This window comes from Ovis aries, chromosome 8 (assembly GCF_016772045.2).
Source record: "Ovis aries strain OAR_USU_Benz2616 breed Rambouillet chromosome 8, ARS-UI_Ramb_v3.0, whole genome shotgun sequence".
In the NCBI taxonomy this organism is placed as follows: Eukaryota; Metazoa; Chordata; class Mammalia; order Artiodactyla; family Bovidae; genus Ovis; species Ovis aries.
Window position 1 is genome coordinate 73,766,536 of NC_056061.1, and position 24,543 is coordinate 73,791,078.

The following is a 24,543-nucleotide window of genomic DNA, read 5'->3' on the forward strand; positions in this document are numbered from 1 at the left end:
TGTTAGTTCTCAGCCTCCAGGAAGCAGACACGGTGAGGTGAGATTAGAGAGGCGAGATGAGGGTGGGGGGAGCCTGTAGAGCTGGAGGTGGGCCTGAGCCCCAAGGTTGCAGGGGGAGAGGCGAAGGACTGGGCAGGCAGACTGGGACCCCAGCACACATCTAAGGCAGTTCCTTCCAGCCAGGGCGGTGGGGAGTCATCAGCTCTAGCAACCTATCCGAGGAAAGCAGAGGAGCCCAGGTCTGCACGGAATGGGCCTCACCCGACACCCCTGGGCTGCATCAGTGGCTGGACGCCTCAGCAGGGTGCCGTGATGGATCTGCAGGGGGCAGCAGCTGGGGCCTTGCGGCGGCGGGATGTCTGGCTGCTCCGTGTTCATGGCAGTCACGGTCCAGCCACATGCCTCATGGATCTGCCTCATCTCTCCACGTGGGTCTAGGGAACAACGCCTCCAGGAGCCTGTGGGCCTCTTCCTGTGGACGGAGGGAAGTGGTCCGATTCCAGCTCCCGTCCCTGCGGCTGGTCTCGGGGCCACAGCCCATACTCACTGCCTCCCTCGTCCTCTGCCCACTCCAGTTTCCCCTCACCCTCCGCTGGTCTTTGGGGCATCCCGGATGTAACCCACACCTTGTTCCCTGAGGGTTCTGAGTCCGGCCAACCACTACCTGCATGGCCTAGGGCAGCACTGTCTACTGAGAGCCGCAGGGAGGCAGGTAGCCAGAGGCCAAGCCGGTCACCTGGGCTCCTCACTGTGCCTCACTGTCCCCATTTTTTAAGCAGCAGCCCGGCCTCCTTCCAATGACCGTGACCACGACCCTCATGCGCTGGTTGCCGGACACAAGGGTTGCGGATGCCTCCACGGTATCTATAGTTCTAGCCATGCACTCTGGCAAGAAGGCTCCCCTTTTCTGGCCCTGCAGAGCCCAAAGGTGGGGGAAAGAGAAGCACGCAACCCCTGGTGCCATTAGTGGTCTTGGGAAGTGCTGCCACTTCTTCTTCACCCCTTGTTTCCCAGCCCTGTGGGCATCTGATCCTGCTTGGGCTTGATTCTGGGTGGACCATCTCCAACCTAAAATGAACTGATGGTGGTTCATTCAACCCCACGACTCAAGGGGTCTGGTGGAGCCCATAATGGACAGTTCCACGTGGTCACTTGTCTCCCCATCATCAAAGCCCAGTAACATGCATGTGTGCTAAGTCTTTTCAGTCGTGTCCAACTCTCTGTGACCCTATGGGCTGCAGCCCACCAGGCTCTACTGTCCATGGGATTCTCCAGGCAAGGATACTGGAGCGCGTCGCTGTACCCTCCTCCAGGGGCTCTTCCCGACCCAGGGATGGAAATGGATATTAATGAGCCCTGCTCTGTGCCATCCTTTTACCACCAACCCTGGGCAGCTGCAGAAAGCACACATGAATCTCCTGGCGGTGCTGACTCCCTCTCCCTGACGCATTCCTGATGGCCCCTCCCGGAGTATCTCCCCCATTAGTCTTCAGCCTCACCTAGGACACCCTGTCCAGCTTGGCCATCCCGCTCCATCTCCATCCCTTCCTTCACCATCTGTTAGGGCAACTCAGGCCTGTTCACCTCACTCAGTGCTGGCTGGCACACTTCAGCTTCAAACAGCCACCTCAGCAGGAGTTTTCCCCACCTCTGGAGGCCTTACCAGGGTGTTAAACCCCATGTCCAATAATGCACCCCAAATCGACGAATTCTTGCTTATCCGATCTTATATTCCATCCCTCTTTGATCAAAGCCCTCAAAATCCGATTCCAGAGCGATGCCCCTGCCCCCTGTCTGTAGCGCTTTCTGACTCTCCCAGCTCCTCAGGAATGTGATCATTTTCCTCCTTGATCAGACTCAGCCTGTGTGCTGGGATCAGACTGGTGGTCAGGAGAGGGGCTGAGGGCGGCTCCGCGGGGCCCTGCTGCCGCCCTGCAGCATCTGCCCGCACAGGGCAGGGCCACCTCTTCCTGGAGAGGGGCCACTTCTGCCAGCTCCGAGGCTCGGAGCCAACATCCTCAGAGGTGTCCGTCCAGATGTCCCCATCACGTGCTCACGGGTCATGTGTTCCCAGCCAGGGGGATGCCCTTAGCAGCCTGACAGACCTGCCTTGGCTGAGGAGTTCTGTGTCTATCAGGCCCTCAATCTACTCTTCAGCTGTGTCAGTTTTTCCATTGCAGAAGATAAAGGCTTTTAGCAAGAGGCCTCCCACCCAGCCTTTAATTGCTCATTAAAGCCTAATAACAATAGTAATAGTAATATTTATTATCCCTCTGCAGGGCCTCAAGGCAGCTTTGTTTAGTCACTCAGTCGTGTCTGATTCTTTGCAACCCCATGGACTGTAGCCCATCAGGCTCCTTTGTCCATGGGATTTCCACGATATGTTGGAGTGGGTTGCCATTTCCTTCTCCAGGAACTGGACAATAGGCCTCTATTTCTTAGCTTGCACCTAGTAATTCAACTGGATATAAAAGTTTTATGCCAAAGATATGTATATTGATAGCAAAAGGCAAATAAATAATGTGCAATAAAAAAAATTATAGTCTAACAGATGATGTTTACAAAGCATGTAATAAGATGAGAAATCGCTCGTTACAATATTATAGGAAAGAATACAATTTTTAGTTGTATCTGGAGGATGATCTCAACCACATAACTGCAAACCAACAAAAGCAACAAAAACTATTGAGAGCATATCAGAAGGAAATACACCAAAATGTTATGTAGTTGATTTGATTTTTTTCCTGGTCATTTTTCTGTATCCCCTTGTTGTCTATAGTGCATATGCATCCCCTTAACAGTGGAGTACACGTGCGCAGTATTTTCCCAAGAACACTTAGCGTTAAGGCATTGCACTCAGGATATGGACATCTGTGTTGTCCATCTGGTAGCGTGTGGTGGGCACCGTTCCCCTGCTTGTGAGAAGCTTGCTTCCGCTTCCTGAAGCAGAAAAGTGTGGGGTGGAGGCTGCTCTGCCCATCATGTGACTTTTCACTGCGTCACGATTTGGGTTCAGCTGCCTTTTTATACTTCCCCACGGAAAGCCCAGCTCCTTGGAAAAGATCTTGATGCTGCAAAAGATTGAGAGCAGGAGGAGAAGAGGGTGACAGAGGTTGAGATGGTTGGGTGGCATCACCGACTCAATGGACATGAATTTGAGCAAGCTCCAGGAGATAGTGAAGGACAGGGAAGTCTGGTGTGTTGCAATCTGTGGGGTCGCAAAGAGTCAGACACAACTGAGTGACTGAACAAGGACAAGGGAAGCAATGGTCTCGCATAGCCTTTCTCACATTTCCCGAAAAGCCCATTCAAGGAAGGAGAACACAAGAGATAAACCCCGAGGAGCATCACAAGCTGGTGAGCATCAGGCTCACAACTGGACTTTGTGCAGGACAGCAGCTGTGAGCCACGTGTGGCCACTTAAATTTAGAATTAAATTAGCAAACAAAACAAAATTTAAAGTTCACTTCCTTGGCCGCACTAGCCACATTTCAAACACTCGGAAGCCACACATGGGTAGTGACTACTCTCTTAAACAAACCAGAACATTTCCATCACTACAGAAACTTCCACACTGCTCCACAGTTAATGGAGAAAATTAACCGGCTTCTCCCATATGCAGAGATAACTCAACATTAATATTATAAAAGAAACTCACATGGGAAGTCCCTGGCTGGCCAGTGGTTAGGACTTGGTGACTTTTTAACTTGGTGAACCAGGGGACACTGGTTCAGTCCCTGGTCAGGGAATTAACTTCCCACCAGCCATGTGGTGTGGCCAAATAAATAAAGAAATACATACGAACCAATTAAAGGGGAAAATTGAATCTTCGCAATAGATGTCAACAAAGCATTCAGGGAATTCAAGATTTATTTATACAAAAATAAATACACCAAAAATAGACTATGGGGGGGTGGGGAGAACAGACTTATGGGAAAATGGAAAGAAAAAAGGATCCATTTATAATAACAATAAAGACTACAAGGTGTTCAGGAAAAATTTCAATAGCGTATGCACCCGTACCTTTGTAGAGAAAATTGCAAATTATTACTAAAGGAAATAAAAGACAACCTAAGTAAATCTAGATATATGCCATGTTCCTAGATGGAAAGATTCAGTTCTCCATGAACTATTCTACAAGTCTATCAATTCAAAGCAATTCTGATAAAATTTCCATTAAGGATTTCTGTGGGACTTGACAAGCTGATCTCAACGTTTATCCAGAACTATTAAGAACCAAAGATGGCGAAGACTTTCCTAAGAAAAAGGAGAAAAGAGACTTGCCCTACCACCATTCATTCATCCAATAAATCCTTATTGAACACCTACTATGTGCTAGAGCTTTAGATGCTGGGAATCTAGAAGTTAGCACAATGGTCACGGATCTGTGCCCTTGTAGAGCTTGGTAACATTCCAAATATCGGGACTTGCTCTCAAGCTATAATAATGGAAATGCTAAGTATAGGCACAGGCCCAGATGAGCAGACTAGAGAGGCCCAGAAACAGAAGCTCGACATGGGATGTGATTTGAAAGAGGAAAAGGAGTCTATATGGAGAAAAAAATTCCTTGCCACACACAAAAACCAAGTACAGGTGGATTAAAGACCTAAAGAGAGAGAAAAAAAAGAAAATCTATAGTGAAATATAAAGTTTTAAAACTTTTAGAAGAAAATATAGAAAGATATTTTGGTGATCTTGGGGTAGGAAAATGTTTCTTATAAGATGCAAAACTCACACACCCTTACCAAACTGTTGATAAATTTGACTACATACTCATGTACAACTTTTGGAACTTCCCTGGTGGTCCACTGGTAAAGAATCTGACTTTTCCAGCTCAGGGGACAAGAGCACAATCCCTGGTTGGGGAACTAAGATGCCACAGGCAATGGGGCAGCTGAAAGCCCAAACACTGCGACTGCAGAAGCCCGCATGCCGCACTGAAGACCCAGCGCAGCCCCCGCCCCAAAATTCACAACCTCCTTCAACAAGAATCCCTAAAGTTGAAGTAAGCCACAGATTTGGAGAAGATATTTCCAAAGCATGTAATGGAAAAAAAAATAATTATTATACACACACGCGCACACATATACGTAAGGGACGGCTACATATCAGTAGGAAAGGACAATACGTTAGAAGATGAGCAAAGACTATGAACAGGCAATTTATAGAAGAGGAAATTCGAAAAGTCAATAAGCACCAAAAGAGAGAAATTAGGAAAACCCAAATTAAAACAACAAAATGGTTACACAAATCAGATTGGCAAAGAAAAGAACAAAATTAAAGAACATAGACAGAGAAAAAGTGTACACACCACTGGTAAGAGTGTAAATTGATTCAACCACACAAGGAAAATAAGGCAAAATTTGAGAATCAAAATATGCACGCTCATGGCCTTTGCAATGCCACCCTTCATGGGAGAAACTCTCTTGCACATGAGCACACAGAGACCCGTGTAAGGATGATCACTGCACAGAAAATACAATAGCAGTTGCCTGGCTGTCCTGAGTCTGGGAATTTATGGTAAACAGGCATGGAGCCTTATTGGAATGATAGCAAAATATTTGAAACCTGAATTATAGTAATAGTGGCACAACCTGGTAAATTTACTGACAGTCACTAAATTTGTACACTTAAAGTCGGTAAACTATTTGGTATGTAAGTTATACCTAAATAAAGTTGTTTTAAAATTGTCATCGTAACATTTGCTGCAATGAGTAAAAAATTGAAATCAGCCAATAATTTTATAAATTGACTGCTGTAGAGATGCAATCGAATGCAATCAAGTGATTCAAATAAATAAACCAGAGCTACTTATATCAACATGAACAAACCTCCGAAATGACTGAGGTTGTAAAAGCAACTTGCAAAACAATACACATTGTGTGGATGGTAACATTTACATAAAAATTGAAAACACACAGAATGATATTTATAATGTTTATGAGTACATACAATACAGTGGTGGCATAGAAATACACAGGAATGATAAACACCGAATTTAAGATAGTATTATCTCTGGAGAACCAGAGACCTGTGTCTTCAGTGTTTCATTTCTTTAAAACAAACACGGAAAAACACATGGCAAGATATTACAACTCAACTCAAATGTCTGTCATAATAGTCTCTGCAATTTTCTGTGTATTCAAACTAGTTTACAACGAATTTAAAACTACAACGTAAAAATAAAATTTATTTTCCTTTTCAGTGTTTTGTGATACCCACACTCTTATATCTTCCATTAACAAAGAAATGTAACTGCCAGAGTGCAAGATAATGAGTTTTACCTATATTCTATAAACTTTATGCTCGGTTTACTGATTTCTGGCCTCAGGCTGGGTACTGCTGAATAGTTGAAGCTGGAGCGTGGTCAAACGCCTGGACTCCAGGTCAATACAAGTTGTGTGCAACAGTGACACCTACTGGTCATGCAAGGTACTTCCCTGTGCTCTTGGGTCTGAAGGGCTGGAAGGTGGTGGTGGTTTAGTCTCCAAGTCGTGGACACGTTTTTTGCGACGCCATAAAGGAGCCTGCAGGCTCCTCTATCCATGGGATTCTCCAGGCAAGAATACTGAAGTGGACTGCCATTTCCTCCAGGGGCTCTTCCCAGCCCAGGGGTCGAACCTGTGTCTTCTGCATTGATAGGTGGATTCTTTACCACTGAACCACCAGGGAAGCCTGTAAGGGCTGGGTAGTGACGGGTGAATACTACCAGCCATATGTGGGGACGTGTTCTTCCAGCGGTTGTTAAGTGAAACTGAACTAATGATTCTGGACTAGAGTGGATTGTAGTTGATCAGGTCCCTCAGCCGACTCAGATGAACCTCCCCCCAGAAAAGCGGAACTAATTTGGAGAACTCCCATGCTGCTTTTTTTCTCCTCCCGGGGGTAAGGGAGCCAAGCTCTAAGTCCTGAAGAAGCTTTCTCCAGGCATCCTCAGCACCACCAGGGCAGCCTCTAAAGCCCTTTTAAAAGGATGCCTCCAGCCCACATGTGAAGTGAGATTTGAAGGGAAGAAATGCTTCTGTAGTTGGATAGGAAAGACTCCATGGGCACGTGTATTTTTACCCATTTCAAAGCAAGCTGCCTAGTGATGCTACAGAAATGGGGAGAAAGTAGTTTCAAAAATCATAGAGTGCTGGGACCGGACAAGACTTTGGAGCTCATACTTACCAGTTCCCCACAGACACGGGACATCGTGAGATGCTCGAGAACATACACTTGACTAAGAACAGAAATGACTTGATAACTCTAGCATCACACACAGGACCAGTGGCCTGAGTGTGTGTTCCACAAACAGACAACATGCTGAGATAAGCCAGTTTTCTCCTTCCACAGTCATTTATAAAGCCTCTAAATCTGCACGGTAACAGGCCACCGACAAAACTGGCTGCTTATCTGCTCTGACATTGAAATCATCACCAGCTTGAGTCTTTCAAAGTTACTAAAAGTCAGCATCTTAATTTGAAGGTTAAGTAATTAGTGCAAGGAGAGAGCTAAATTCATCAGTATAGTAAGGGTTTACCAGAGAAACATGACTGATAGGAGAGAAAGGAAGAGAGAGAGAGATTTACTACATAGAATTGGGCCCCACAAGAGCTGATGCTTCAGTTCCAGTCTGAGTCCAAAGGCCTGAGAACCAGCAGAGCCCAGGAGTAATTCCTGTTCAAAGGCCAGCAAGCTTGAAACCCAGAAAGAGATGATGTTTCGATCAGAAGGCTGTTAGGAGGAAGAACTCTCTAACTCAAGGGAGGGCCAGCCTTTTGGTTCTGTCTATGCCTTCACCTGATCAGATGAAGCCCACCCATACTGGCAGAGCAATCTACTTTCAGTCTCCAAACGTTAATCTTACCCAGGAGCATCCTCGCAGACACACTTGGAATACTATGACCAAACATCCAGGCACCCTGCAGCCCAGTCAAGTGGACACATAAAAGTAATCATCATGGTCAGAAACTGTTAACTCCCTCCAGGGTGAGGGTGGGAGCTGAGGAAGGCAAGCACCCAATGGGCCCCACAGGTGTGCTGGCTGAGGGCCTGGTTCCCTATGGTCCAGCTTCTTGTTGTTCTGTTCCTGGAAAATGGGTTGCCAGGCTTATGTCGAAACCCTCTTCCTGGGAATTCCCTGGTGGTCCAGTGGCTAGGATTCCACACTTTCACTGCCAAGGGCACAGGTATAATCCCTAGTCGAGGAATTAAGATTCCACAAGCCTCATGGCCTGGGCAAAACCAAACAAAAAAATAAAAACCCCTCTTATTTCCCTTCTTCAGGAGATGTTCTAGTCGTTGCAGGGCTGAAGGAGGGCAGTAGCCATTGCTTGTGGCATTTCAGGAGTCTTTTGACCTGTTCATTCACCTGCTTCCAGGTCTTTTCTGACCCCAGCTCCCCACACTCCCTCGGTGAAGACAGGGCAGTTTTCCACACCACAGCACATCCCCCTGATGAAAGTGGTTGCTGTCAAGCAAACTGCTGTGGCCACCCTGCAGGCCCCTAAGAAGCTCCCTCCAGCCCTGCCACAGCTTCCATCCACTCCTGACGGCCTCCACATCCCCACAAGTCCCACCAGACAGCCAGGCTTTCTGCTTCACAAAGAAAAGAACTATCGATGGCTGCCTGGAATGGTCCTGCAGCCAGAAGCTCCCATGAGCCTTGAGCGCGCCTCCTGGGAAAGTAGCCCCTGGGAGCGTCCTTCTGGGTCCATCCTGATGGGGAAGCACCGAATCTGGTCCACCAGCTGCAACGTCTCATGCACAGCCTCACCTACAGGCCCCAAGAAGGAAGCCTGAGTTCCCAAGGTCCATAGGCCCCAGCTGTGCTCACAGACCCTGTAATGAGCTGACCCATCAGAATCAATATGAAGTTATTTGACTCAGCCCCCAGCAAGGAAAGAGCAGGCTTGGAAGATGCCGGGGATGAAGCTGGGCTGCAGGCAGCAGCTGAGCACTGAGACACTCCACAACGGGAATCTCTTTGGGGGTTTCTGGAAAGGGGTTAAAAGCCAGAGACCATGAGTGACGTGGTCCAGGGAGTCCAAAGGATCACGGCCTGTCTGAGATATGGAGCCAAGCTCTGACTAGGGCGTGATCCCTGAGGGCAGGGGCCACACACGCGGTCAGGCCATGGGCGGGAAGAACCAGGGAACCCTTCTTGGCACTGCAACTCCTAAATCACTCTGGGTAAACAAGCAAAGGAAAGGCTCCCCTGGGGCCCCAGGCAACAAGTCAAAGGTCAGCAAAGCCATAAATCAACTGTATTTGCACCAAGTAGGTCGTGAAGGGTTATTTTTGAAATGACTTGGCAAAAAAAAAAAAAAAAATTCCCTGGCACTGAATCAACTCAACAAACACAAATAGAGAATGGGAAATGTCCATCTTCCTCGTCTCCCAGGTGATAAGCCCGAGAGACCTCTGCAGTGAGAGCTGCCCCCTCTCCCCTGCAAGGGTGCGATCCAGATGTGAGTGTTCGTGGGTTCGGGTGCCAGAGGTGATGGGTCTTCATGGACCACCTACTGCTGCTGACAAACGTAGAGCTGGGGTGGGGGTGCCTCCCAAGAGCCTTCAGCCTTCCTGGGGTCCAGGGCCTGCCCAGAATGCTCTCTGGCAGTGGATCCAGCATGAGGCTCTGCTTACCTGGACTATGACGTCACTGACCTCAGCCAGGTGTGACCCAGATCCTAACCCATGAGGATTCTCTTTCAGTTAAATATGCATGCATGTATGGAAAGACGTCTGGAAGGATCTATACCTTGGTGTTATCAAATGTTAATTTAAGATGCCTGAATTTTCTGGATCTTTTATAATGAATGTGTATTTTATTGTTTTAAAGGCAGCATTGCCTGGTGGCTCAGATGGTAAAGTGTCTGCCTGCAATGTGGGAGACCTGGCTTCAATTCCTGGGTCGGAAAGATCCCCTGGAGAAGGAAATAAATGGCAATCCACTCCAGCACTCTTACCTGGAAAATCCCATGGATGGAGGAGCCTGATAGGCTACAGTCCATGGGACCGGCAAAGAGTCGGACACGACTGAGCGACTTTACTTACTATTGTTTATCAAGGAATTTTTTTCTTGTTACCGAAATTATTAGCTATAGAATATTTAGAAGACTATACTGACCAAAGGGGAAAAAGAGTCACTTGTAATCATAATCACCCCACCCAGATATATTCTCTTGACCGTCTACTAAACTTCCCTTGGTTCTTTTCTATAAGTATAGTATGCATTTAAAAAAAAAAGAGAGACCATGTGCTTTCTTTTGTTGTTGTTGTTTTTATAATTTACTTTTCTACTTCATAATATAGGCTCAACATTTTCTGTGTCATCAACATCCCCCTTTGATACCATTTCAGTAGCTTATAGTATTCTATTCAATGGACGCACCGTGATTCATTTAATTCATTCCTTCTGTTGAGGTTTTCAATCACCAAACATTTTTCTCTAAGCCACCACAGGCAAATGCTTGTAGTGTTGTTCTCCAAATATACCTCTCATATACAGACATACAGAAGAATTGCATTTTCCTTCCCCCAGGGAGTTAGGTGTTGTCACGTCACTTGTTTTGGCCAATGAAACATGAGCAGCCATAAACCTGGGCAGGAGCCTTAAGGGTCTGTACCCATCTGAGAGCAGTCTCTGCACACACAGCCCCAGCCAGCCTACAACAGACAAGGAGCACAGTAGGGAAATGAACTCTGTTGGGATTCAGTTCAGTTCAGTTCAGTTCAGTCGCTCAGTCATGTCTGACTCTTTGCAACCCCACAGACTACAGCACGCCAGGTTTTTCTGCCCATTGCCAACTCCCAGAGCTTGCTCAAACTCATGGTCCTCAAGTCGGTGATGCCATCCAGTCATCTTTTTCCTCTGCTGTCCCCTTCTCCTCCTGCCTTCAATCTTTCCCAGCATCAGGGTCTTTTCCAAGAAGTCAGTTCTACATATCAGGTGGCCAAAGTATTGGAATTTCAGCTTCAGCATCAGCCCTTCCAATGAATATTCAGGACTGATTTCCTTTAGGATGGACTGGTTGGATCTCCTTGCAGTCCAAGGGACTCTCAAGAGTCTTCTCAAACACCACAGTTCAAAAGCATCAATTCTTCGGTGCTCTGCTTTCTTTGTAGTCCAATTCTCACATCCATACATGACTACTGGAAAAACCATAGCTTTGACTAGACGGACTTTTGCTGGCAAAGTAATATCTCTGTTTTTTAATATATTGTCTAGGTTGGTCATAGTTTTTCTTCCAAGGAGCTAGCGTCTTTGAATTTCATGGCTGCAATCACCATCTGCAGTGATATTGGAGCCCCCTAAAAATAAAGTCTGTCACTGTTTCCATTGTTTCCCCATCTATTTGCCATGAAGTGATGGGACCAGATGCCATGCTCTTCGTTTTTTGAATGTTGAGCTTTAAGCCCTTTTTCACTCTCCTCTTTCACTTTCATCAAGAGGCTCTTTAGTTCTTTTTCACTTTCTGTCATAAGCGTGATGTCATCTGCATATCTGAGGTTGAGAAATATTGATATTTTTCCCAGCAATCTTGATTCCAGCTTGTGCTTCATTCAGACCAGCATTTCGCATGATGTACTCTGCATATAAGTTAAATAAGCAGAGTGACAATATACAGCCTGGATGTATTCCTTTCCCAATTTTTTGTTCCATGTCTGGTTCTAACTGTTCCTTCTTGACCTGCATATAGATTTCTCAGGATGCGGGGATTAGGGACCATTTTGTTTCTGTAACATAACCTTGCTGACCCTGACTGCCTGGACTCAGAGCTGATGGAGAGACAAGGTTAAAGGCAGAGTCCCAGCCCTCCAAGTGTGCACAGTCGTGTTGGGGACGTCCAACCTAAATACCAGGGAAGAGTTAAACGATGAGCCACCAGTCACCATTCAGAGGCATGGTGCCATGGAGCAGACTGAAAACGTTCAGCCCCTGGAAGGACAACACGACGTGATCTGAGCAGAAAGCCAGCTCACCAGTGCTGGGACAGCCTGAGGAGGCTTCATGGAGGAAGCGTGAGGAAGGGGCTTTGAAGGTTCGGGAGGTTTGGGGACAGGGGTGGGGGCAAGAGATCAAGGAGGTGAGAGCTAAGGAGCCAGGACTGAGCAAAACACGGAGCCCAGAGGGCTGCCTAGCCGGTGATTTCATGTGAAACGGGTGTTTTGAGAAAATGCGAGATAAAAACAGCCTGAGAGAGAGAGAAATAGGCCATCTGGAAGAGACATCACATCTCCTTCCTGCGCTTCCTATTCTTCCTTTGAAGAAAAAACTGCCTCCATAAGCGGCGTCATCAGGAACGACATTGGTCAAACTGACCTTTGGAGGTCTAATACGGCTTGTTTTAGTCAAGCATCCAACTTGACTTGAAAGCAAGAGGAAGGTGACTGCAGATAAAGTCAAAACTATTGTGGTTTTTCAAATCCTATTTGAGTAATCTCTCCCCACAGCTACAGGCGCTGACCACACTTTCCACTTCTCATTCATCCAGTCAGTCAAAGTCAGTCAGCCTGTGAGTGTCTCAACATCAATCAATCCGCCGATCACTGCCAGTCACTGTCTGCCAGCCAGTGACGGTCAGTCAGTCCGTCTCTTAATTAGTGTCTGACAGTCAGTGTCAATCGTTGTCAGTCAGCCAGTCAGTATCTGTCAGTCAGTCAGTCACCTTCTTAATCAGTGTCTGTCCATTAGTGTCAGTCAATCATTGTCACTCAGGGACTTCCCTGGCAGTCCAGTCGTTAAGACTTCACCTTCCAATGCAGAGAGTACAGGTTCGATCCCCAGTCAGGGAGCTAAAATTCCATATGTCTCGTGGCCAAAAAGCCAAAACATAAAAAAAAAGAGGCAATATTGTAACAAATTCAATAAAAACTTTAAAAAATGGTCCACATCCAAAAACAAAAAACTTAAAAGAACAATCAGTGTCAGTCAGTCAACCAATGAGTGTCTGTCAGTCAGCCAGTCAATAAGAACAGCGCCCAGCTGGCGTCTGAGCACTGCACCTGTCTGTCTCTATTTACCCAGCACCCTTCCTGTTTCTGATTATGAGGACAGGTGTGTCCTGCCTCCATGAGGACACTTAGGGGACCTGTTTCCCCAGGAACCCAGAACAAAACAATTGCCAAGCTGGGTCAGGCCCTCAGCCCGCCCAGCCATAAGCTGCTGGGCTGAGCTGCCGTGATCCTGAGAGCTTCCTGAGGGCATCAGCTAAGAAGTGACTGAGAGGGAACCAGGTCACCTTTGACTCTGAGGAGCCGCTTCCTCCCCCGCAGGGGTTCTGGCAGTCTCTCAACTAACTACTCACCTGGCCGCAGTCCCAGGACTGGCAAGACAAACACAATGATACCTCAGGCGCTGTGGTGGCAGGCCCTCCCGACTTCTCCCACAGAAAGCTCTGCTCTGTGCTGTCTGTGGATGTGACTAATGGGGACAGAGAATAAATAGCAGCTTCCTTCTCAGGTAGGGCCATCGTTGAGGGTACTAGAGGGTGAGGCCGTTCTGAGCCCTGAGGCACAGGGACCTTCCTCAGTGCAGACCCGGGGTGTTCGCCATCTCTTGCTTGTAGAAAAATCCCTCATCTCCGAGGCTTCCCTGAGTCCCAAAGAACAGACTCAAAGTAGTTAATGATTGTTGTTCTTTTGTCGCTCTGTTGTGTCTGACTCTCTTTTGTGACCCCATGGACTGTAGTTCCCCAGGCTCCTCTGTTCATGGGATTCGCCAGGCAAGAATAGTGGAGTGGGTTGCCATTTCCTTCTCCAGGGGATCTTCCCAGCCCAAGAGTTGAATCCACACCTTCTGCACCGCAGGCTCCTTCTTTACCACTGAGTCACTGGAAAAGCAGTCAACTCAAAAAAAAGTAACGCTAACCTAAATAATAGATCAGCTGTAAAAGACTCACAAGACTTCTAGTTTTCCTTGTGGGATACAGACAACCTTCAGATCTCATTTTTAAGTTGTTTTTACAGAAACCAGGATCCCACCAGGTGAAAACTGCTGACCACAAACAGGTGGATCCTAGACAAGCTGAACTGGTAGTCTGACAACTGAGATTTTTAGAACACCACACTGTTACCTCATCACCAAGCAATCAAACATTTGTCTAATGTTGCCTTTTAAAACCCTTGCCTGAAAACCCATTGGGGAGTTTGGGTGTTTTGAGCATCAGCTGCCCATTCTCCTTGCTGACACCATCCAATAAAACTACTTTCTTTCCCCACGACCCAGTTTCAGTATGGGCTTCCCCAGAGGCTCAGTGGTAAAGAATCTGCCTGTAATATAGGAGCTACAGGACACTCGGGTTCGATCCCTAGGTTGGGAAGATCCCCTGGAGAAAGGAATGGCAACCCACTCAAGTATTCTTGCCTGGAGAATCCCATGGACAGAGGAGCCTGGGTTCCAGTCCATAGGGTCACAAAGAGCCGGACACGACTGAAGCGACTTAGCACGCACAGTTTCAGTAGATTGGCTTTGCTGTGCATCGGGTATTTGTTTTGTCTGCCTGGACACTGTCCCTACTTCATTGATGGCGGCTCTCACCAGCTCCATCAACTCCCCACAAACCATATAGATTCAGGTATGAACTGACAATCAGTGTGCCCCCTCACTCTGCCCACAGGTGGACCTGAGGCCCAACTGGACCAGTGGCAGAACTTCTAGGCAACCAGTTGGGGTGGACACGTGATCCAAGCCTGACCAATCAGAATTTTTCCCAAAAGTTTTCTTAGGCTGCCTCTTGAGTCCTTTAGCCAGAAGGATATGTGCCTGCCTGGCAACAGAATCGGAGAAGGCAATGGCACCCCACTCCAGTACTCTTGCCTGGAAAATCCCATGGATGGAGGAGCCTGGTAGGCTGCAGTCTATGAGGTAGCTAAGAGTCGGACACGATTGAGCGACTTCACTTTCACTTTTCGCTTTCATGCATTGGAGAAAGAAATGGCAACCCACTCCAGTGTTCTTGCCTGGAGAATCCCAGGGATGGGGGAGCCTGGTGGGCTGCCGTCTATGGGGTCGCACAGAGTCGGACATGACTGAAGCGACTTAGCAGCAGCAGCAGCCAACAGAATGGATTTCGTTGTATGCTACGTGCTAAGTCCCTTCAGTCGTGTCTGATTCTTTCTGACGCTATGGACTGTAGCCCACCAGGCTTCTCTGTCCATGGGATTCTCCAGGCAAGAACACTGGAGTGGGTTGCCATTTCCTTCTCCTTCATTGTGTAGGGAAGTCCTTAAATGGAACAGAATAATCCCACATATGGAAGAAAACAGATGAGAGAGTCCTGACAGGGTTCAAGCCCCTAATTTCAGTCAGCCCCATAGCTGCCCCCATCCTAGCTCCCACCATTATCAGGTTTGTGAGCAGTGCTTATGAAAAACCACCTCACCTGATACCAATGAGCATGCTCGCAGCCCTGTTAGAGTCACCCCTACCTACATCTTCTACGTACTTGCAAGTGGCCAATCCAGTGTGTGGTTTGCCTAAGCCTCCTGACTTCTCTTCTTCAGCCCCTTGCATCAGAGGTGGGCACTTAGAAGGGCTTGTTTCAATGCTTAGTTGGCACTATCTTGAAATTCCTATGTATATAGTATTTATTTACTTATTTATTTATAGCTGTTCCAGGTCCTCGTTGCTGCTCATCGGCTTTCTCTAGTTGCAGCAACTGGGGACTACTCTCTAGTTGCAGTGTGCAAGCTTCTCATTGCGGTGGCTTTTGTTGCAGAGCACAAGTTCTAGAGCATGCTGGCTTCAGTAGTTGTGGCACACAGACTTAGTTACGCTGCAGCACGTGGGACCTCAGTTCCCGGACCAGGGATCGAAACTGTGTCCCCTACATTGGCAGGCGGACCACCAGGGAAGTCCCAATGTCTTGAAATTATTGGTCACTTTTAAACACGGAGCTCTGCTTTTTGATTTCGTGTATGCCTCACAGGTTAATTTTGCACAGGGTCACACATTCCCTCCTGGTGGGATTTGTGATTCCCCTTCATTGCTCCAGTTCCCACAGCTCATTCTTCCATCACCCACTCCTTAATGACCCTTCCATTCACACCCTCTCCTATCCTGCTCTCCCCCACAGGAGACTTTTTTTCCCAGAGACAGGGAGTCATACCCGTGCCCGCTGGCAGTTGGCTCCTTGCTCCCCGTCCAAGTTCTGTGTAAAATCCTGAGAGCAGGGATTCACTTGATCTAGAACAATGCTGACATGAGTGGCTTCTCTTGCTTCTACCCCTCAACCTCCAGAATTCTGCAGTTGTGTCTCAAATCACCTCCTAGAGGCTTCTGGGAAAGCTACACCATGTGGTTAAATACGGCCCAGCCCTGGGAGCCTCAGATTCAAGCGATGGAGAACTCTGCAGGTGCCCTTGGCAACAGCCTGCTGAGCATCCAGCAAAGGCCTGTCTCACCTTGGGCCATGCTGCGTCTCCTTGAAAAGATTAATTCCAGCCCTCTCCCACCTCCTGCAAGGGATAAATGACACTGAATAAAGCAGCCATAGCCCCAGCCTTCACACACAAAGTATCTAATGTGGGGAACCAGCCCTGGGCATGGGGGAGGTGGGAAGCTGCCACAAGAGAAACGGATACTCAGTTTGACAATGGAGAGTCCAGGTGCTGGAAAAAAATGATTTATTCTTGGAACACAATAATAGCTATGCAACTAGGAACATTTTATTCCCTCCCATCCCATTCATGTTTTGTGTCACAAAGACATACCAAGACTTTGGAAAAAATTCCAAAGGGGATTACATTGAAATGCGCTGTTTCTTCACGTATTTTTGTGCTTGTCTTAATCACAGTGAACCAAATAAAATAGCTTTACAGCTTACTAAAACTCAAACCTGTCCTCAAAGGAAGCAGTTTAAACAGTCCTAACTGTATATCAGCAACACAACAATTCCAAGTCAGGACATAGACCCAAGAGACAAAAGCAGCTCTACCAGAAAGCTTGTCTTGTCAAAAAGAAAACAAAAACCACCGTGAGGGAAATCCAATTTGTCTAGAAAGACTGGGTCTTCTTCAGGACCGTGGTCTCAAAATACTAAGGTACAATTTTGTGTGTTTCCTCTTTGGAAAAAAAAAGAGACGAGGAAGAGATCTGACTGAAACCCCACTAAGAATCTGGTTTAAAAAGATGAAAGGGTTTGCAGGAAATACATCATCTCTGTATCTCTAAAGGCAGCATTGACCACACTGAAGGGCGCAGAAGCAGATTCTCCAGGGACACCCTGGGAGTGCTTGCCAGTCTGCAGTCTTGCCGGGGTCTGGGAGGTGGATTTCCACTGGGAGGTGCCTCACAGTCTTCTCAGGAACAAAGCAGCCAAGATCTGTGAGTCGGACTGGTACCTCAGAGTGAATGGGTGGATGTCACCTGGAGCTGCCAGGGCCCCAGAGGACACAGGGCCTGTGTCCTGGCAGCACTGCCTCATCTCCCCTCCCCAAACTAAAAGCAGTAGTTAGCTAGGAGAAACAGCAATGACTGAGGTGGTGAGAAACCTCACAGACGGAGAGGCTCGTCCGAGCGCTCCTCGGATCCCCCTGGAGGTTTCTGAGCAAAAGTCCTAACTCACAGGGATTGGGCTCAGCTGTGAGGTGTGGCTCAGAAGGCTTGGCCAGTAGAGGGCCTGGGCTGGAAACTACCATGATGGACGGCTGGCTGAAAAACGAGGACACTTAGCCCTGAGTCAAGTGGGGGGTGTTTGGGTGTAAGGGCCGGGTACCAAGTGACCCGCCACACCTCCACAAACCAGCACAGCCACACAATCTCAGAGTGACAAGCAGGGCCCATACATGGAAGCTAGAACTCGGGGTTCCCCTCAGAGGTTAAAAACAGCTCATATGGCCAACATCTCCACTGGCCAATTGACAACAGATTTCAAATTTTATGTGCTGCAATGAAATCCAAGGCCTTTTACCATTTTCCCCCCTTTTGCCCATGACCCACATTAAGTTCACATGGCTGTGTGTGTGTGTGTGCGTGCATGCTAAGTTGCTTCAGTCATGTCCCACTCTATGTGACCCTATGGGCCAGCCAGACTCCTCTGTCCATGGAAGCCAAAAATATATATGGCTACCAAGCACACTGGTAGCTAACAGAAGAATTTCCTACTTAGCCTGTTTATGTGGGGTATGCTCTGCAATTTCCTATTTCACTCTATTTCAGGTATCACTCACTAAACTGATCCTGTGACCAACCTAGGGCTCCCAGGTGTAGCTAGATAGAAACAGCCATGGAGTGCTCTGGACAAAACCTTGGGGCTGCAGTGGGCCTCCTAGCCTTCAGGCAGGAGAAATAACTCCTGCCACTTAAGGTCAACCTTATTCTGCAGGACATGGACTTTCAGCAGCAGGCCCTGTGTCATCAAGTGCCCACCATGGGCACCACAAAAGGTGATGAAGCTGGCTTCCTCCAGGGAACTATCTTTAAAGCAAAAGGGGCTGGCTCCACAGGGTGGGCAGGCCCGGGTGCAGGCTGATCTCCACTACCAGCCCAGTTAGGGTATAAGTCAAGACTGGGTCATTACACGCGGTGGCTTCCACTAGCTCCTCAGCGCTTCCCCACGGGCCCACTGGACCTTTGGAATCTCTGGATGAGGAGCATGAGCCTGGCCACGTCGGAGAGCTCGGGGAACAGGGCCATGATGCTGTCCACCTCGCGGGGCGGGAAGATACTATAGAGCGAGGTGCGCGCCCTGGCGCGCGCGTCCACCTCGCCAGCTACAGCCTGGGGCGCGGGTCTCAAGGGCCCCCCGAAGGCACCGTCGTCCCAGTCCGACTCGGCCCAGGCCGAGCGGCCCGGGAGCTGGCCAGCGCCTGGAGGAAGGACCCACGGGTCCCCGGGCTGCTGGCGCGGGGAAGGCTGGTCGCTCTGCGGGGCGCGGGCGCCATACCCACCCCGCAGGCCGGGCGGGCTCAGGAGGCCGGGTGGGGCTGGCAGGGACGACAAGGACCCGGGCGCCACCCAATCGGGACCGGGCGGCGCGGGCGCGAGGCCGCAGCCAGGGCCCCGAGGGGGCCCCCGAAGAAGCCCCGGGTCGTCGCTCAGGAAGAGCCGCGAGAAGCTGCTTTCGAGAGTCGCCACGCCCGCCGACCGCTGCGCGGTGGGCAGGCTGCGCGTGCCGGGCTCCCGGGGGCCGGGCCGGGCGGCGGGGGCGTCCCGGGAGCCGCCCTGCTCCGCCAGGCTGGCCGCGCGCGCGCTCCCCCGCCGCTCCTCCTCACCGCCCGCGCCCCGCCAGGCCCGCGTCTGGGCGCGGAGCTCGTCGGCCACCGCCAGCTGTGCCTGGTGCGGCCTCTCCGGGTGGTAGAACTTGCACTTGATGCCGTAGGTGCATTTCTTGCCTGGAAGGGATAGAGTGGGGGTGGAGTGGGGGGCGCCTGGTAAGACCTCCGGTGAGGATGCCCGTGGGGTCCCGGCAGCCCCGCGCAGCCTTTCTTGTTGGCGATTCCTGGGGGGAAGGCCCCCAGGCCTGCTGCAGCCTTACAAGGTTTGGGGTGAGAGGAGGTGGCTGGCGAGAAGTGCCCTGGGGCGCCGACAGGACGGATGCGGGCGCAGCACCCTGCTCCTCGTGGTATTGGGCGCTGCACACGGTACCCCAGGGTCACCAGCTAAGGCAAGGTTATGTCTGCAGGCGCCATAACCAGGGACTGAGACCAGAACTCTGGGTCCAGTGCCCTTCAGCCTCTACTTCCAGGGATCCTGTGGATCCTGCCAACCTCGGAGGTGAAGAGTAGGTATATATGGATGAGCCTCCACTGCTGACTCGGTTTCCTCCCTCCCCCACCCTCCGTATTCCCCCCTGCCTCCGCAGTCCACATCCCTTGCCCTATTCCTTATAGACTGTTTTAACAGAGGTGATCGAATAATTTATCATCCAAACCAGGGCCCTTCTGAGAGTGGAAGGGAGAAGGATAGGCCGCCAGAATGTGTGTGTGAGCACCTTAATTCTAACAAGAAATGATTTTCAGTGTCACTTAAGACGTCCTAAACTTTTATAGGCACAAAGAAACCAGACCTGGGCATATTAAATAACTTGCTAAAGCAAGCTAGTGAAAGAGCTGGCTAGAAGGCTGGTGTCCCTGGAGGGCTCTGGGATAGAATCCTCGATTCTTAGTGGATAACACCAACCAAAGTCTCCTACCAACCAAAGTAGGAGGGTAGGGGAGACTGTGGGGCAGGATGTGGGCACAAGGTGCCAGAGGAAGGGACTGAGAAAGGAGAGCTTGGGGATGCACACAGACAGCAATCCTGGTTCCTGGACGTGGCTTTGCTCTGTGGGTGACCCCTGCATCTAGCCCTCACAAGCCTTATGCAACAGGCGTCTGGGATGGCAGTTCATCGTTACAATAATAATTACAGCTTTCTGACTGCCACCCGGAGAGGCTCAGTTACCTCCCCAGGGTCACACAGCTGACTAAGGGCAGACCCCAGGCTAACAGCCCACGCCGCTGACCATCAAACATCTCATCAGGATGAAACTCTGGTTCTCTATTAGGTATTTGCTTAATTTTACAAATCTTAACAGACTTATTTTTAGCAACACTACACATCAGATACAATAACAACCTTCTCATCTGTTAGACGCATTTGCCAAGACATGAATTACGGATGAATCATGCGATGTATACATGCAAACAGAGCCTCTCTATTCTTCATCTGCTTATTAATACACATAAGACGTGGCCTATATTACCTTACACCTTTCTAGAAACTTGAAATATCGGAACCCAGGCTAGAACCCATGCTGTTGACCAGCCAGCCAGCACTTCTGACCTGAACAGGGCCCACAGATGTGGGGCGCTACCCACCGTAGGGGCAGTGCTGCCAGGACGGCTCTGGGGGCTTTGGCTTTCTGCTCAGGAAGTTGCTCAAGGTGGGTCCCCGACGGCCCAGCGGGTCATCAGGAGGCATGAACCTAGAAGACAAGCATGGGGGTGGGTGACTGCAAGCCACACAGAAACTCACCGCTGGCACCTGGTGGAGGGGGAGGAGGGCAGCACCAGGCCTGGCTTTGGCCTGGCCTCTCGGTTCAGGGCTCTTCTCCCACCCAGGAATTGCAGCGTGTTAGAGACGCCCAGCCTTTGTCCACACTGACCGGCACAGAGCTCAGCATGGACAGCTCCCAGGACAGCGACCCCGGGCCTCATCCAGGTGTTTCTCCTGCTGAGTCAGCAGCGTCAGACTCACTCAGCAGCTCCTTGAAAAAGGCAGGCTCCGGGCCTCACAAGAGAACTGCTTAAACAGAACCTCGGGCTATTCAGGAATCTGCATTGTAACAGTTTCCCAGGTGGATTTTAGCCACTAACGATGAAGCAGAAGTGCACCAGGCTTCCCCGGGACTTAGCCTGAAAGCGGTTCCATGTTGTTGTCTAGTGTCCTCGACAGGTGGCTAGAGACCTCCGTGGGGCCACAAATGGCCTCTTGTCCTGTGAACTCCATTTCTCCTGGGTCACCCCGCAGCTCTGGGCCTCTCAGGTGCAGGACAAAAATTTTATAGAGTCTGAAAGGCCAGTCAGCAGGTCAGAAAGGCAGAGGATACAGGTGTGGCCTGCACACAGGTGTGGCCTGGGCTCCACCCCACCTCCCCGAAAACCTGGGGTCTGCGGGGGGAATGTTACTATGTCACTCTCTGACACCACCCTGCCCCCTGCCAGCCCCTTCTCTTCCCCAGCATTAAGGAAGAAGGGAACACAGCCACAGAGCCCAGAGCTCGAGGAGGAAAACATTTCTCAGAAGGAAAACTCCCTCATTTAGCACAATCCATTTTTTTTTCCTATGTGAATACTTTCATTCCCAGGAGACACTCGAAGGTCATACAAAGGTTCCACAAGAGAGGGTATGGATTCTCATCGGGGGCCTGTTTTTAAAGACTGGCTTCCCCCTAAGAGTGGAGGGTCATGCTGGGGTCCCACCCTGCAGACCACGTCCACCGGGCCAGCCCTGAGCTGGGCGATCCCCGGGCGAGGACAGCCTCTGTGGCTGAGATCCCAGCTACACAGCTGGCTTCTCAGAGTTGGGCCCTGACCAAGAATCTGGGGAGCCACCCAGTGCAGTTATTAAAAGTTCCCTGAGGCTTCACCTCCTGCTCTTTCCTGGGCCTCACAGCCGGGAGCTGGGCCAAGATAGCCCTGTGGACATGCCCTGGGCGCGGGGAGGGCGTCCTTGCCCTCAGGCAGGCGGCAGGCTCTGCACTCTGGCAGCTGGGGACCTCCGGGTAGGCCCTGAGCGGAGGCCAGTGCGTCAAGAAGACTTGGCGTGGACCCCGAGCTGTCGCCAGGCCAGAGGCAGCCATGATCCATCAGACCTCAGTGAGGATTTTCTGGATCCCATGATGACCAGCCATGCCAGATTTCCTCCAGGGCGGAGCCAGAGAGAATGAGCTGCCAGCCTTGAGAATGTGGACATGACCGAGGGGGTTACTGCAGGGTAGCTGCTGTGACCATCTGCCCTGGGGCTTAGCAGCTAGCCTCTGCCTCCTTGACTGTGAGCCTGGGGGTAGTGGGGGCACCAGCGCCCTCCTGGAGGCACATGTCCCAGCCTGACCTAAGAGTAACCACAGCCTCTACAGGGTACAGTCCTCTCTGATCCTCCAGATCACCTAAGGGGTAAGAGTGACTAATCTGTGCGTGCATGCTGAGTCGCTTCAGTCATGTCTGGCTCTTTGCGACCACATGGACTGCAGCCCGCCAGGCTCCTCTGTCCATGGGGTTCTCTGGGCAAGAATACTGGAGTGGGTAGCCACTTCCACCTCCAGGGGATCTTACTGACCCAGGGATAGAACCTGCGTCTCTTATGCTTCCTGCATTGGCAGGTGGGTTATTTACCACTAGCACCACCTGGGAAGCCCTTTGACTAAACCAAAGTGTGGTAAGTTCAAGGTGAAGAACGCTCAGCCCAGTGAGGTTGAGAGTTCGCCCACCGCACGCAGCGGTGGTAAATGGCAGAGCCTCAGCTTGAAACCTCATCTGCTGCTTCCAGCTCTACCACACACGCAGCCCCCCAGGCCCCAGGGCCACGTGCAGCAGCCGTGTGGCCTCTCTGTCCCCATCTTCCCTTCCTTAGGGCTGCAGCCAGTGACAGTCATGCACTATCTACAACTTATTCCTAGCCATTGGGTGCCCATGTATGCCAGGCTGGCTGGGGGCCGTGGCAGATAAAACACATACATGCCCTGCCCTCACAGAGCTGAGCAGCTAGCTTGTCCTCAACCACATTCTTAACAGCTAAGGAGAGAGCCAGGAATGAGGACCGAGCTGTCATCCCTGGAACAGAAATTGAGACGGGAGCCAGGTCTCAGCAGCCGTGCCCTCCCCCACCTTGTCCCACCCTGTGACCACGCCCACCCGGCCAGGCTCCTCCCCTTGCCCCTCAACAGGCCGCCGCAGACCAGCCATCACTCCTCCCACCTTAGCTCTGCCAGGAGGCCCTTGTCCTGCACCTGCTATCTGGTCTGTACCTTGTGACCCTGACCACACCCTCCCCGTCCCACCCACTGCCCTGTCGCTGGTTGGTCCAGGGTGGACCTGGCCCAGGGCGGGCAGATGAAATCAATCAGATTCTCTGGAAAATGTCCACCAAGCCCTATTAAGACAGAGTCAGTTCCAAGATCTTAAACAGCTCCAAAGAAAAGAGGATGTTGCCCGTGCCTGGACACCTGTCAGGCAACTGGGTGCTGGGTCAGCCGGATGTGGGCATGGGAACAGAAAAGTCACAGGCAGTGGGGACAAAACAGCCCCAAGGAGAAAGCTGGTCGCGCAAGAGCGGAGAACCGAGAGGGCGACAGAGATGGTGGAGAGGGGGTGTCTTAGAGCCCGTGACTGAGCCCCCGGGCCCGAGCTAGTTGGAGCGGTTTCTGCCGGTCACCACCCCCGTCCCACGCACCCTGGGACCCCGTGGGCACCGCTTACCGATCATTGACGAAGGAGAACATGAGCAGCCTCTGCTCAATGAACCACTTCCACTCGGGGTTCTCACTCTGCAGGTCACGGTAGTTGTCGTTGGAGACGATGACGCCGTCCAGCTCGTAGGCCACCTTCACAATGTAGCGGTCGTCATAGCACACCACGCGCTTGCCGCTCACCTTGCGGGACGGCGTGTACACCAGCACTGCCTGCCTCTCCAGCTCCTCCAGCACATGCTGCTCTGCAGACCGCAGGGGGGACCGCATGGAGCATCTTCTCCGGGTAGCCGGACTCCCCACCCCCAGAACCAGCCTCAGACCCAGGGCAGGTCCAGCAACTCCAGGCTCCTCTCTGATGGCCCCCTCCTCCCCGCTTCTTCCCCCTCCCCCCACCTCCATCTACGTCAAGGAGGAGACTCAAGTTTGGTCCCTGGAGCGGGAAGATGCCCTGGAGAAGAAAGTGGCAACCCACTTCAGTATTCTTGCCTGGGAAATCCCAGGGACAGAGGAGCCTGGCGGGCTACAGTCCATGATTGCAAAGAGTCAGACACGACTGAGTGACTAACCCCGGACACTGGGGTGCTTTGCCCCTCTCTGAACATCCAGTTTTTCATTTATAAAATAAGGAAAATGACTCCTGCACCTGTCTCACAGCACCTGTGGG

The 24,543-nt window shown here is 50.5% G+C and overlaps 1 protein-coding gene across 2 annotated transcripts in view; it reads right to left on the reverse strand.

Moving 5' to 3' along the window:
• Positions 1 to 16,594: 16,594 nt before the first annotated feature.
• ZC3H12D (zinc finger CCCH-type containing 12D) overlaps positions 16,595 to 24,543 on the reverse strand; it is a 34,444-nt gene continuing 26,495 nt past the window's right edge. For both annotated transcript variants that reach the window (XM_027972541.3, XM_042253588.1), the window contains exons 4-6: positions 23,887 to 24,121; positions 20,788 to 20,894; positions 16,595 to 19,320 (exon numbers count right to left, since the gene is read on the reverse strand). In XM_027972541.3, coding sequence (XP_027828342.1) covers positions 18,530 to 19,320; positions 20,788 to 20,894; positions 23,887 to 24,121 — 1,133 coding nt within the window. In that variant the 3' untranslated portion in view covers positions 16,595 to 18,529. The remainder of the gene's footprint in view (positions 19,321 to 20,787; positions 20,895 to 23,886; positions 24,122 to 24,543) is intronic.